The 13,622-nt window shown below is 41.6% G+C and overlaps 1 protein-coding gene across 1 annotated transcript in view; it reads right to left on the bottom strand.

The window, feature by feature from the left end:
* LOC104949694 (uncharacterized protein KIAA1109-like) overlaps positions 1 to 13,622 on the bottom strand; it is a gene marked incomplete at both ends in the record, with an annotated part of 45,025 nt that overhangs the window by 15,830 nt on the left and 15,573 nt on the right. Inside the window, 10 exons of the mRNA XM_010776129.1 lie at positions 2,459 to 2,510; positions 2,567 to 3,046; positions 3,814 to 3,989; positions 4,422 to 4,606; positions 7,230 to 7,391; positions 9,382 to 9,616; positions 10,735 to 10,883; positions 11,103 to 11,343; positions 12,113 to 12,265; positions 12,383 to 12,533. Of these exons, the coding sequence (XP_010774431.1) occupies positions 2,459 to 2,510; positions 2,567 to 3,046; positions 3,814 to 3,989; positions 4,422 to 4,606; positions 7,230 to 7,391; positions 9,382 to 9,616; positions 10,735 to 10,883; positions 11,103 to 11,343; positions 12,113 to 12,265; positions 12,383 to 12,533 (1,984 nt within the window). The remainder of the gene's footprint in view (positions 1 to 2,458; positions 2,511 to 2,566; positions 3,047 to 3,813; positions 3,990 to 4,421; positions 4,607 to 7,229; positions 7,392 to 9,381; positions 9,617 to 10,734; positions 10,884 to 11,102; positions 11,344 to 12,112; positions 12,266 to 12,382; positions 12,534 to 13,622) is intronic.

Below are 13,622 nucleotides of genomic sequence, written 5' to 3'. Positions count from 1 at the left end.
GGGCCTTGAAACCAAAACGGCAAACGTAGGGGACTTTAACCCTAAAAAAAATAAGCCTGAATATATCAATTAAAACCAGCGGCAAAATGGCATTTAAAAACAGTCATTAAAAAGCCAAGATATTAAAAGAAACATTNACCACCTACGGGCGGACTTTAACCCCAATACACGTAGGGGACTTTAACCTTAAAAATAAATAAGCCTGAATATATCAATTAAAACCAGCGGCAAAATGGGCCATTTTGCCGCTGGTTTTAATTGATATATTCAGGCTTATTTATTTTTAAGGTTAAAGTCCCCTACGTGTATTGGGGTTAAAGTCCGCCCGTAGGTGGTTAAAGTCCCCTACATGTGCCGTTTCGGTTTCAAGACCCTGGTTCGCGGGGGACACCAAAGAAATCCTAGAAAAGGCAACTTAAACTTAACTAATGTGCATTTATAAAAAAGATGAATAGTTTTGGCGAAAACTAAAAAAGTACCATGGGGTACAGGAATCCGTTTTGGTTTGAAGACCCTGGTTCACGGAGGATACCAAAAAAAGTCCTAAAAAGACAAGGTAAACTTAACTATGTGCATTTAAAAATAAAAAAGAGGAATAGTTTCGGCAAAAACTAAAAGGTACCAGGGGGGTTCGTTGCATGAAACACTTGAAATAACTAAAGGATACGTTAAACAAGAAAGTAGAAAGAAAGGGAGGTCATAGAAAACTATTTCTTCTAAAAGGTTAGCAATGATTGAGAGTCAGACCTAAACATTTCAGATGTGTGTATCTCACACTGCACTTTAACTGTAATAATGTATCTTTGCTTTTAAATGAGTGTTTTTAAATGTCATTTCATAATATGTTTCTTAATGTCTTTCATTTTTGTAAAGCAATTTGAATTGCCTTGTGTTGAAATGTGCTATATAAATAAATGTGCCTTGCCTACATGGAATCAATTTATTTTGTATTTACCTATAATTCAAATTGCAATGCAGGGGGTGCAGGGGATGGGTGGGGTGTGGGTAGGGTTAGTGTATAAATACATGTCACATCATGGAGCTGAGGGGTAAATATCTGAATCATTTCTCTTTTCATTGCTCTACTGTTTACTGTCCTGAGTCAGGTAATGAAGAACCGCTGAACTCGTGACATTAACTCCAGTGTGCAGGAAAGTGACTCAGTCCTTCTGCAGAGAGAGATTTCATGGTTTATATTTCTCGAAGGTATTGTGGCATCTGATACCTTGTCTACTTTGATATAAATCCCTTCGCTTCAAAGCAACAAGTTTGACGTACATGTTCCAACTGTCAGGAGAAAAGAAAACTTCCCCTGTGAGAAGCCAAACAGAGCTGCGGAGAAGACTCTACCCCGACAGCTGACACTGTTCCCGTCTTACTATCTACTGGCTCCCTCTACAGTTTGAGTGAAGAAAAGTTTCAGAATGATATTTCTGATGCTACTAAACAATTGTGAAGGACTGGACAGGTTGAATAATTGAGAGCATTTACCACTATCTGAGAAAGAATTTCCCTAAAGTCCTCGGGGAGATACTGGCTGTTCAAACTTTTAAAAAAACGCAAATGATGCAATTTAGGAGTTTAACTACATTTCTAATTTCTTTTGGTGGCAAAACGATTTGGAAAACAAAGCTATTCTTATTATAAAAATAAAAACTCACTTTCTTACATAAGTTATAGGTAAAAATGCAACAAAGAAACAAAAGTAAAAAATAAAATAATAGGAGAACAAATTTGTTCTAACTATATGGGGCTTGAAATTGTTATTTTTTTCAGCATTTCAATTATGAAGATAGAAAAAAAATACGATGGACTTTTTCAAAAATATCTGGCATTTTATAAATCCAACGATTGACCAATTAGTTGAGAAAATGATCAGCAGTTGAATCCAAAATAGAAGTAATTCAGCGAGTTTCAGCCTAATTTCTTTTTTTTCTGTTGCCACGTAGCCAATATCAAAATGGAGCATGAACAATTTGAAAGTCTAAACACTCACTACGAACATAGGGTTATGCAATTTTGCTGAAAGTTGAAATCTTTAAACGTATGGTCACTTTTGAGACTTCAAACTCCCAAAAATAAATCTGAAAGCACTTTATCATGTTTTTTATCTGAATTTGACTAATGGGCAACTAATAGCATTATGAATGCAGTTTCTGAGATTGTAGACTTGTATATCTTTTGTTATTAACACGTTATGTTTTGAATCTATAAATACTAATATACTCCATTGTGTACTAGTTGTGTACAGATGAAGAATGTTTGATTTTATTGAAATGTATTTGAGCCTTATTTAACCCTTTTGTTATATTCACAATTGATTGTAATATTATTCCTTTTTTCAATAATTTTTCCATTTTTGTTTGACTCAAAAGCAACTGTGTGCTGTTGCAAATGTTTATCATAAGAATGTAAAATTGAAATACATTTTTAAAACATGTTTCTCGACCATGATCACCTTGGAGGTGCGTCGCTCCGATCGTCCCAGGGAGGTGCGTCCTCTCGGCTCCCTTCTCCCCAGCGTGTCCATGCCTGACGGAGGTCCATTGGCCGGTAAACCCCCGGCGCCGCCTGCCCCCCTCCCCCTGCCCTCTCTCCCCGCGCCTCTCTTGTCCTCAGTGTTTGCGTCCCACTGCGCCCCGCCCCGTTGATGCTTCCCCGGGAGCTGCGGCTGAAGTCCGTCGACCTGAAGTGTCGGTACGGCCGCGCCTTGAAGGTGGGGGTGGGGGAGGCGGAGCCGGCGGTGTAGCGGCTCAGCTTGATGTCCGTCTGCGTGGCCTTGATGTCGTCGATCATGGTGCTGAACTGGTGGATGAGGCGCACCAGGGCCATGTCCACCCGCTGGCTGATGGCCTGGCAGGCAGTGGTGAAGTCGCAGTGGAAGGTGTTGTAGTGGCGGCGGTTCAGGTCGTGGAAGGACAGCGGGGCCGCGGTGGGGCCCTGAGGAGCGCTCGTCGACTTCTCCATCACCACCGCGTTCAGGCTGAACGTCTCGATGAGCAGCGCCGGCTTGAACTCCAGCGGGGGGAGGTTCACCATTCCTTGTCTGAGGACAGAGGAAGGGAGAGGGTTGTGTGTGTGTGTGTGTGTGTGTGTGTGTGTGTGTGTGTGTGTGTGTGTGTGTGTGTGTGTGTGTGTGAGATTAGCTGACATACTGCGTGTCGGGGCTGCGCATTCATTGACATTTTATTGATATCGCAATAAGGGCGAATAGAGTGAAGATGTATTTTCGTAGGCAGACCTGGAAGTAAACATCTCAAGGGTTCCGACAAAATCCAATGATATCCACTGGATTTTGCAGTGCTGGAAAAGGTTCTAACTCTGGCCAAAATATACTTGCACATTTTGTTCAGCGGATTGTATGGTAGATGTTTTATCTCAAGTAAAAAGCTAATGTTAGGCTGAACTAGCTACTATATGATCTTATGACTTCAAGTCACCACCGCTAAACTAAAGGCAGCTAATGTTCACCGTGATGATGCTAATCAGTCTCATTTTGCAACATAGCAACCGCCTTTTAAAGACACATAGAAGTGTCAGTGAGCTATTAACTGACGGAACAAAACGTGAACATCTTTTAAGATTAAAAATCATGCAGCCCTTCATTCTATATTATGGTGAAATCAACAAGTTAGGAAAAACATGTTAACTAATTTCCTGATAATGGGTTATTGTTATCAATAAATAAATACATATATAACAATATGATGACACTGAAGTCTTATTGTTGATTTATTGTCAGGATTTATTTTACCCACTGAATATTGTGTTTTTTTCCAAATCAGTTTAGCTACTGCCTAGGGTTGATCGTACCTCCTGGATCTTTTGTTCTTCCGCTCTTTGGAGGTGTCTGAGTCCACGATGTCTGCCCGGAGACACTCCAGGTTTCCAGAAAAAGACAGATGCTCTCCAAAGTACATCTTGTAGCTGAGAGGAGTGGCGTCCTGGGCCTGGATGCCTGTGTAGCTCAGCAAAGGCTTGAAAACCACCTGAGGGGGGAAACGGAGATCAAGACACACATAAGATACATGTTTTCTCAGATTGTCCAGATTATACCACCCAGGAAGATAAACATGAATCAATGCAAGACAACGGATATGTGAAGAGTACACTCAAATATGCTAAGAGCAAATTCACTGTTTTTACCAACAATTATTAGTTTTTCCACCTAGCATAGGTTACATTATTAACATAACATCATTAGCATTGGTGGAATGTAAATTAAGCACATTTACCCAAGTATTGTATTTTAAGTCCAATTTTGAGGAACTGGAATGGTTTTACTATATTTTGTTCTAAAACAGAGTAAATGTTTCCCCCGGGATTATTTACTAATGTGATGTTTGTTTTTTTGTACCTTCCTCATTTAAATTCTAATGTTTTTATAAATATTTGCATTCCATTGTTGATGTTCACAGCACCTGAGCGTCGGCCAGCTGGACAGCGGCCGGGCACTGGTTCCCCTCCTCGATGTCAGCCATGTCGTCCTGGCTGGTGCTGTGCTGAGAATGCTGGGACTGCGTCCCGTCCAGGGTGTTCTGGTCGCTGGACAGCACCGTGTTGAAGTCTGAGGCAGAGGGGATTGTGGGTAGGTTGCACGCCCCACCTGCAGGTGTAGAAGAGATGATTAGGATACATGTGGTGTGAGCTGGAGCTGATGCTGTGTGATGTCTGCAGGACGAGTTCACCCCAGAACACATGAGTGGCTCAGGGTTTTAATATAGATCTTTACTGTTAATACAGGGTTGGGCCATATGGATTCAATCATATCATTATATTTTGGATCAAATACCTCAAAATTGTTTATAATTCCTACCTTAGAGTGCAATACACTGAAACTGTACTTATTTCACAATTACAATCTTTATAAACCACTGCATATTTTATAATATACACACATTTTTACATTTCTACTGTTAAATATTGTAGAATGGCCATACTATTCATTTATCTTCTTATGTTTGTGGAATATTCTTATTGTATTTTATTTCACAATTTCATTTAAATGTATGATTATATAAATATTCTATATATATATATATATATATATTCTATTTTCAAATATTTTATTTTTTATTGCACATTTGTATCAAGCTATTTGGGTTAATACGATTTTTTTTTAACTGTATTATAGCTTTCATTGCACATTTTATTTAACTTCATATTTTAATATGAACATTTTACATTTTAATGTAGCTATATTTTATTTTAAAATATATTTGTATTGCCTACGTTTATTACAAATTAAATAACAAATAAATAAATATATAAAAAAGATATATACTCCCTATATTTAATAATATATGTCACAAAAGCCTCATTCTGATTTGATTAATTTTGCAACAAAATTCTAGGGTGGACTGTTGGGTCTTCATGTTATGCAGCCTCTAAAACCTTGACAATGACACATAAGGAAATGATACGGATGCATCAGCCAGCCCGATGGTCACATGAGCAGCAGAGAGTGAGCAGAGTGCCTCAGGGTGAACCACTTTACCTCTCCGCCTCCTTATAAACACAGATGTTAGAGTGAATTAAATGGAAGGCAGGCGTCACATTAAACTGAGCGTAAAGAGGAACTTTATGGCCATTTTATGCACAATTTGGAAGTGTAAACATCTCATTCCTTGAATGTGTCTGTATGCTTTGCTGCCAATGACTGACACCTAGGTGGGGAGATAACGGCAGCACTTATCATCATGGGCTCATATCCAGCCATTTTTCATGAAACATAATTGCACCCACACATTAGCTAAACTGTGCAGGTAAGATGCATCTTCACAGAGATCAAGTGACTCAGAAAATGAGAGGAAGTACAGATGAGCAGAGGCTTCGTAGATTCTAGGTTGCTAAAATCCCCTCACATGCACTGGTTCCTAAATAATGTTTGGAAGGAGCAGTGATGTGCAGTGAGCGAACAGCACAACTGTACCCATCCATCACAGGCTGCAGGCCTGAACTACAGTCAGAGAGTTTAACACGCTACACATCCACTCCTTTGATATCATTACACACATTTTAAAGTACATGTGGGGTACCATGTGTTCATTTTAACGCAATTTTCAATAGTGATATGATTAATATGGAAGTGGATAAGGGCCATAAGTAACAATGTTTTTGGAGATCTGAGATAAAGTCAGAATTCTGTCTTGAATCTCAGAATTCAGACTTTTAAAAAAGAAAAACATTGTGAATATTTCCTCAGATTTCTGAGTGTAATCTCAGAATTCTTACTTCAGATCATTTTTAATCATAATTCTCATTTTGAAGTACAATGTATATGCAAATATTGGGACATTTGAAAATTAAAACAAATGTTGTGCAACACATGATTTGAAGATTGCACTGACTAATCCATATTGCGGTTTTGATATAATTTCAATCATTTGTGCAGCCTTAATGACCACTATATTAACCTATGAGGTTTTAAAGATTTCAAACTGAACAAAGGAAAAAGAGACCTGGTGTTGGACCAAAAACCCAAAGCATGGATTGCTGTAGATGGTACAGCCAAATGAACACAATTGATTATTGATTGAGAAACATTATTGTCTTAAATGGTATCCTTGTCATATTGTACAAAGGCATTACGTGTAGAGAACAGCTATAGACAACAGTGCACACTGTAACTGGGTGTGTCTTATTTTTCAAAAGATACAAAGGTCAGAATAAAAACTGAAATAATTGCATATAGACTATAGCATTCCTTGTTGATAAATATCTAATCAAGCTCCCTTCAGCATAAATGACGGTCACCTTATTTTATTTGCACAACTAAAACTATCAGTTTTATGTTTTGTCTGCAGGAAACACTGACACAGAGTTCTAGGTGACTATTAAACTACCAAAGGGGGACAAGCTAACTGCTAGCTAGCTAGTTGACCAACACCGTCAGCACAACACTGAGCAACACTCCCTGACCTTCTTCTGGACTGAGAACTGACGGCAGAGGCTGGTACTTGTAGTGGTCGACAGGAGAGTCCGGGGGGTCTAAAACAGCAACATGATGTGAGTTCTGATCTGGTGTACATACTGTGCTTAAAGGGAAAGTTGAAATTGTGTGGGGTTGTTCAATACAATACATTTGAATTCATACATTTTTGTCAATGGAGTCTTGTGTATTTGAAGAAAGGATAACAGTTTTTGTTCCCCTTTAGAAAGGACTGCAGGATATTGCTTACTTCTGACCCTTTTTCAAATAGAACCCCCTAAAAGCACACGCTGTCTACCTGTCTGCAGGTTGTTGTGCTGGGAGCGGTTCATCGGGGAGTCCTGGACCGCCCCCCCGGTCCTGTTGCCCACAGCGTTGGACATCCAGTTGTAGAAGCTGACGGAGGAGGGCTCCGACAGCAGCGGGTGCTCCGTCATCATGTCCGTTCCTAAACTGTTTCCTGGGGACACACAGGAAGGAGATGGAGAGGTCATTAGAGAGGAACAGCTGACGGATCATTTTTATCTTGAATCATTGAGGCACATGTGGTAATCAAAAAAGAAATTGGGATAGAAACAAGACAATAACTTAATACAATCAGAGTTATTTTGGTAAAATAAAAAAAAAATACATATGTTGGAATGGACCTGACCGTGGTAATGTTAAAACAAAGACGTAACATACCGCAGTGCACACTCAACTCGAAATGCGGTGCAGCTTTTGTGGGCTTCACGTAACGCCCATATTTGCTCATAAATAGTCAAAGAAACTCTCATTCATTCATTTTGACTGACTGCATGAAGAAGATCGCAGGAAATGACGACAGAACAGCTAAAAAAGACATCTCACACCGTGTCAGATTTTGGTTATTTTGGGGAGGTCGAGATAAATCATATTGTTTGGTGGATGCAATTTGAACCAGAGTAGCAGCATGGAGGTCGGATCGTCACCAACATAAATAAATAAGTGGTCCGAAAAAGTCTAATGACAAAAAAAATACACATAGCCTTCCTCAGGCAGTGTGTTTGTACCGGGGACAGGAGACACCCCCTTGATGAGAAACTGTAAGAAATGATCGGGGAATCCCTCCGGAGTGGAGTCATGACGACTGGATCTGAATTATGTTTTTGTATTTGGTGGTTTGTGTTCCAGGCTGTTGATCAGCAACTATATATCCATAATCCACCAGTTAAAGGAAATACAACTAATGTGTTGTGTTATATTAGCTGTACAATTTACCACATATGGTGTTCTTAGTTTCCATACCTCCTGTCTTTTAAGAGCGACTTATCAAGTCTTGGCAAACGTGATTAAACATGATAGTATATAAAACCATGTTCGTATCGACAACCTATAGAAATGCAACACGGCCTCAGTTTAAAGTAATTCTGTCCTCCTGTTTACCGCATCATTTATGAGAAAACATTTCATAACAAGAGAACATAATCGAGGGGTGATCAATAACATATCCGTATTTATTTATTTCTCCAAGTTATGTTTTTGTGTGCACTGAGGAGTATCAAACAGGCATTTGTTAAATCATTTTAAGATTGGCTTTAATCAATGTTTGAAAATTAATTCTTCATATATGATAAACATTTTATTTATGGTATTTTTTCCACATATTTCTCTCCAATCTTCGTTCTGCCAACGGTGTCGCAGTTTCTCGTCTCTCCCATTTATGTGCTTAGTGCGTGCGCATGGGTCAGAGTTTGCTTAGAGGACCGCACTTTTCCAGTCAAGTTAGTTTTTTATAAATCGCAAACATTGCGTAGAAACTGGCGTACGCCATTTTTTGAGCGTACGCACCGTTTATAAATGAGGCCCCAGAGCTTAGCATGCTCTGATTGGTTAGATGGTCAGCTCTGTTGTGATTGGTCTACCGCTTAGAAATGTCCCGCCTCTTAGTTTATCAGGTACGATGCGTTTGAGTGCTAGCAAGTTGTCTTGTCCGAGCATTTGCATGCACAGAAACCTATATTCCACACTATAGGAAAGGGAAACCACCGAAAGAATAATAGGAACCTTTTAATCCACAATATAAAGCAATCATGGTGGGTTTATGTAGAATTAACTACCCTCCAGCGTTAAAAAGGCTAATCTTCTTCGATATATATTCATGATTTGTGATTCTGATTACCATAAACAGTGATGGTCTTTGACGGCAATCAGGAATCTGTTTTCTTCCATCGCTCTATTTCTGTTGCATTTTGTTGCAAAAGCTTGAATATTTCAGCCGGTGATATGATCGGTGTTTGCTTCATGATTAGAGCGTTAAACAAAGCAAACAAGTCATGGCAGGAGCACTGACTCCGCATATCGGTTCACTGTGAGGATGTGCTTAAGGAGAGGACATGCTGTGAATCTATTTTGGGTTTGTTTTCCCTCCCATCACTGAACGGTAGAGGTCAGCCTTGCAGCAGGAATGGCGGCGCAGCGCTGTGAGGTACCTGTGCGAGTGAGGGAGTTGCTCTTGGCGTTGGCGGTGGCGGCAGACGGCTCGTTCCTCTGGGGCATGCCCTCCAGCAGGTTGTGCAGGCTCCTGAAGCTGCCTGTCAGATTACTCAGGAGGCTCTCCTTGCGCGGGCTATCCTTCGCTGGCAGGCCTACGCGGCTCACGTGGGCGGGTGAGTCAGCTGCCGTGTCACCGCTGGTGTAGCTCAGAGACTGGTATGGATGGGAGCCCTGTGTGTGACATGGTACAGATTATGTTCGCCTGTGGGGTTTTGTATGAGAAAAGATGATCAAAAATACAGAAAAGCAGCCCCTGAGATTGTTTAGAGTTCTAAAGGACTGTGTCCACATAATGTACAACAGAAGAGCTTCAACTCCTTGGATTTTCATTATCTCTTTGTGCTACTTTGTATTTGTTTGACACCCACCCGAAGGTGCTTGTTCTCTCACTTTGTATGAATGAGATTCCTCGCTCAGTCAATGAGCCATATAGCAATATGCGTACGGAGATAAAACACTACACTCAGTGTCTGTCTGGTCAATCTGCTACAAAAAATGGCTCTTTGGTCTGTTATGATCAAAAACAAGCATTTTTTTCCCCCAACTTCTAAAGTGACATCACCAGCGCATTTCGGAAAATATGTTCAACTCGAAGCACCCACATGCACTCTATTTTCATTGGAATGAGTTCAAAGGAAAGACGCTGGTGCTGTGTTTTTGTGTTGCACTGTTGGAGGAGCCTGTGTCCGAAGATTTCCATCGACATAACTAAACTGTAACTATGTACGTATGACTAATAAAAGCCTTGAACCTTGAGCTATGTAGGCACAGGCCCTAAGTCAGTGCTTGTGCTTTTTAAGGGTGCAACTCATTATACCTTTTGTTATTCATGATTCTTCTGATTATTCCATTGATTCTTCCTATACAAATATTACATTTAACAAAGGAGGTACAGGGTTGGTCTCTGCCTAATTTGTGCAAAATTGCTTGAATAATTGTCTATACTGTGTGTTCAAATGAAATGGCATGCAGACTATTCCTTGTCTGTAGCTTCTCAAAGCTGAACCTATTCTGTTTTGCAGACCACTTACATGCACACAAACCAATATCACACACTACAGGAAAGGAACAAAATCATTATAAGGCCTCTTTAATAATTGTGGCATGTCAAGGTTTTATTTGTTAGTTTTGGACTGCACCATTTCATGCCATCCAATATGAATGTACAACAGATAACTTTGGTATGACGATACAAGGGAAGAGTGTGCTGAATCCTGTACAGATTGTAAAGCCAGATGAGGATCGTTTTTAATTCGGCTCCATTAATACATTTTGACTGACTGACTGACCTTTATCCTGAGTGCAGACTCGTTGTGTGCGTGGGACTTAGACAGCTTCCTCATGATCTCCACCCCGCTGACGGGCCCCGTGTTGGCTTCTTTGGGCGGGGGCCGACTGCTTGCTCCCTCCAGCAACATGGTGTGTTCACTCACTGCGGCTTCACAATAAGCACATCAAATAAAACTCCTGGAAAAACCGTACAAACTTGCTACGACAGTAGTGAACATCCATGCTAGTCATTCATTCTAAATCTCCTTTCTGTTATTTAAATGTGTGCTAACACTGAGTGAGAAGCAGAGGTTAGAATAGCCATCTGTCAGCACAGATGGCTGGGGGGAAAAAGTGTGTTAGCACTCTGACAGCTGGAAGTCCCCACCTGCATCGAATTCAAATTCAGCTCCGTCGGCGCTGGTGTCGCTCTGCAGCGCGGCGCCGTTGTCCAGGCCCACCATGGTCTCCACCAGGCTCTGGTGAGGCTCCTTGGGCTTGGTGAGCTGGTTGGGCCTCATCAGACCGATGGCTTTAAAGCCCTGAGTGACCACTATAAACTTCATCCACTGTCTGGCCAACGCAACCAGACCCTTCTTTAGAGTCACAAGGGCGGGGACGCCATCATTCTGGAAGTAGAGGAGAAGAAGAGGAGAATTAGTGCTACCGGTAAGGGATTCATTCAAAAAGCAGAGCCAAAAGCACTTAAGACCACTTCATATAATTGGCATTTTTCTTTAAAGTTCCAATGAGGCTATATAAATAAAAAGGTAGCCATTTAACCAGCAATGGTCAAGTTGGAGTGTTTCCTAAAATAAAGGGAATAATAAAGATTTAGACAAAGGTAATACAAATTGGCTTAAATAAGCAAAAACACACTTAACAAATGAAACAAATGGAAATATAGTAGATTTTGGAGTATGAAAATATAATGTTGTTAAATGATCCAATGAAAATCCTAACCCTAAAAAACCTTGGACATTTCTTAATTTCAATATCTTAATTATTATCTGGCCCACTCACGTCTATGGTTTTTCATGCTCAGTTTAGATTTGGACACGCCCACTTCCGCATTACGAAAGCATTGACCCAGCTTAGAATAATATTTTTCAATGTTTACTTTAGTTTTTCAGGGCAAAGGTAATGGAGTCTGGATAGGGCAGATCTCAGGTGTTTAGGAACTTAATTCCAGATCTACGGCGCACAGACACTGAAAGCTGCCTCTGCATGTTTGTTATTACCAACAAAACATCAATGTGTAGACGTGTCCCAGATGATCTGGGCGGCTTGCAACAGATCAGCACATTTAACGTGTATTCTGGCCCAGATACCAAAGCCAAAACAGAGCTGTGAGAACTGGGGTGCTGTGTTCTAAAAGACTCAGAGGCCTGGCCTTACCATGGTCGCTTCCTCGATGACGGAGTAGTCGGCCTGCTGCAGGTAGCGATGGAGGATGTTGCACAGCATACAGGAGGGGTTCTCATGGAGGTAGCGCGCTCTTTTAGTCACGCGGTTGTACTTGCTTCGGATTGGGATGTGGATGCTCTTTTTCTGTTGGGGAGCGACAAAAATAACTTAATAAAACTTGCAGACATACAATCTGCAAATCCAGATGTTGAACCCCTTGACATTTGCTGGTCAGTCTGGGTGTACAGATGCACTGCTGACCTCGAGAGCTTCGGTCATGATGCAGCCCATAACGGCACACACGCGCAGAGTGCCCTCCATGTCCAGTTTGCGCAGAGAGGACTTGAGCTGGTCGATGGGAACCAGCCAGGCTCCGATGGCAGGTGTGGCTGTGCTGAGCAGATTCAACTGCCTGTGAACACAACAGGGAGTCAGATGGTTGATCAATATGTCCTAAAAAGATACCTTGTTCTCCCGTTTCAGATCAACCACTGAATGTAATGTATCATCATGATGTCAATAACTTTAGTCATGAAATATGTTTCCAGGTAATGTCAATTGCAGACATGAGACATGTGTTGCAATGAAACCAGGCTAAGCCCCTCCCTAAAACGCCCACTGTCCAATCATTGTTAGTAAATAGGCGGAGGAAGCATTTTGAACCTGAAAGTCGGACAGCAGATGTCCTAAAGTTTTTGTTTTTTTGAGAAGGGTCTGCCTGCAGGCCTGCACTCTCAGGACAGTTCCGGTGTAGGCTGCACTCTCAGGACACCTGCACTGTCAGTGCAGGAAGTGACGATTCTGACGAACACGTTTTTTCCCCGCCCCCCGAAAGACTCGTTTGATGGAAGTTTTCAAATCACAATGGAGACTCATCACGGAGGTGATGAGTCCGCCCACCGTGCACTTTGGGTCGGCCTTGGTCAAGCCCTTTTGACCCCCCCAGCCTGGTTCCCGTAAAAGTTGACTTAGCCATTTTTCGCTGAAACCATGGAGGAATGTAACGGGAGTTGACTCTGCCCGCCTCACGAGTGCCTATTTTCGGAAACTTTTTTCACTTTTCCGCCGTTTATTATTTTTTTAGCTATTCATCTGGTGAACGGCCGACCCATTTTCGGGAGGGTCTCCACGCCGGCCCGGCCTAGTGCCGGCGCTCTGGCGGTCGGTTCCTCCGAACTGCGGGTTCGACTCTGATGGCCGGGAGGGTGTGCTGCGTTGGGGTGGGGGACTTCCCCCAACCTGCGTGTCTCTTCCTTCCCGGGCCGGCCGATATGAAGCATGACCAAGACGCACCGTCTGACTCAGGGGTCCCACGGGTCCCCCAGCGGGGTGGAGGTTCCCAGCTGGAACCTCCCCACCTCCGCGGTGCACCCGGCAAACACGGTTGTTTCTCGAACCCTCCACTGTTGTCTAGGGGGTGTAACTAAAATACAAGATGTCGTATTTATATATATAAATAAATATATATCTATATAGGCTATATACATGTATATATAGATAA

The sequence above is a fragment of the Notothenia coriiceps genome, unplaced genomic scaffold (genome assembly GCF_000735185.1).
Source record: "Notothenia coriiceps isolate Sejong01 unplaced genomic scaffold, NC01 NC01_scaffold00000235, whole genome shotgun sequence".
NCBI classification, from domain to species: domain Eukaryota; kingdom Metazoa; phylum Chordata; class Actinopteri; order Perciformes; family Nototheniidae; genus Notothenia; species Notothenia coriiceps.
The sequence above is the reverse complement of the archived record's forward strand: the minus strand, read 5'-3'. Positions and strand labels throughout refer to the sequence as shown.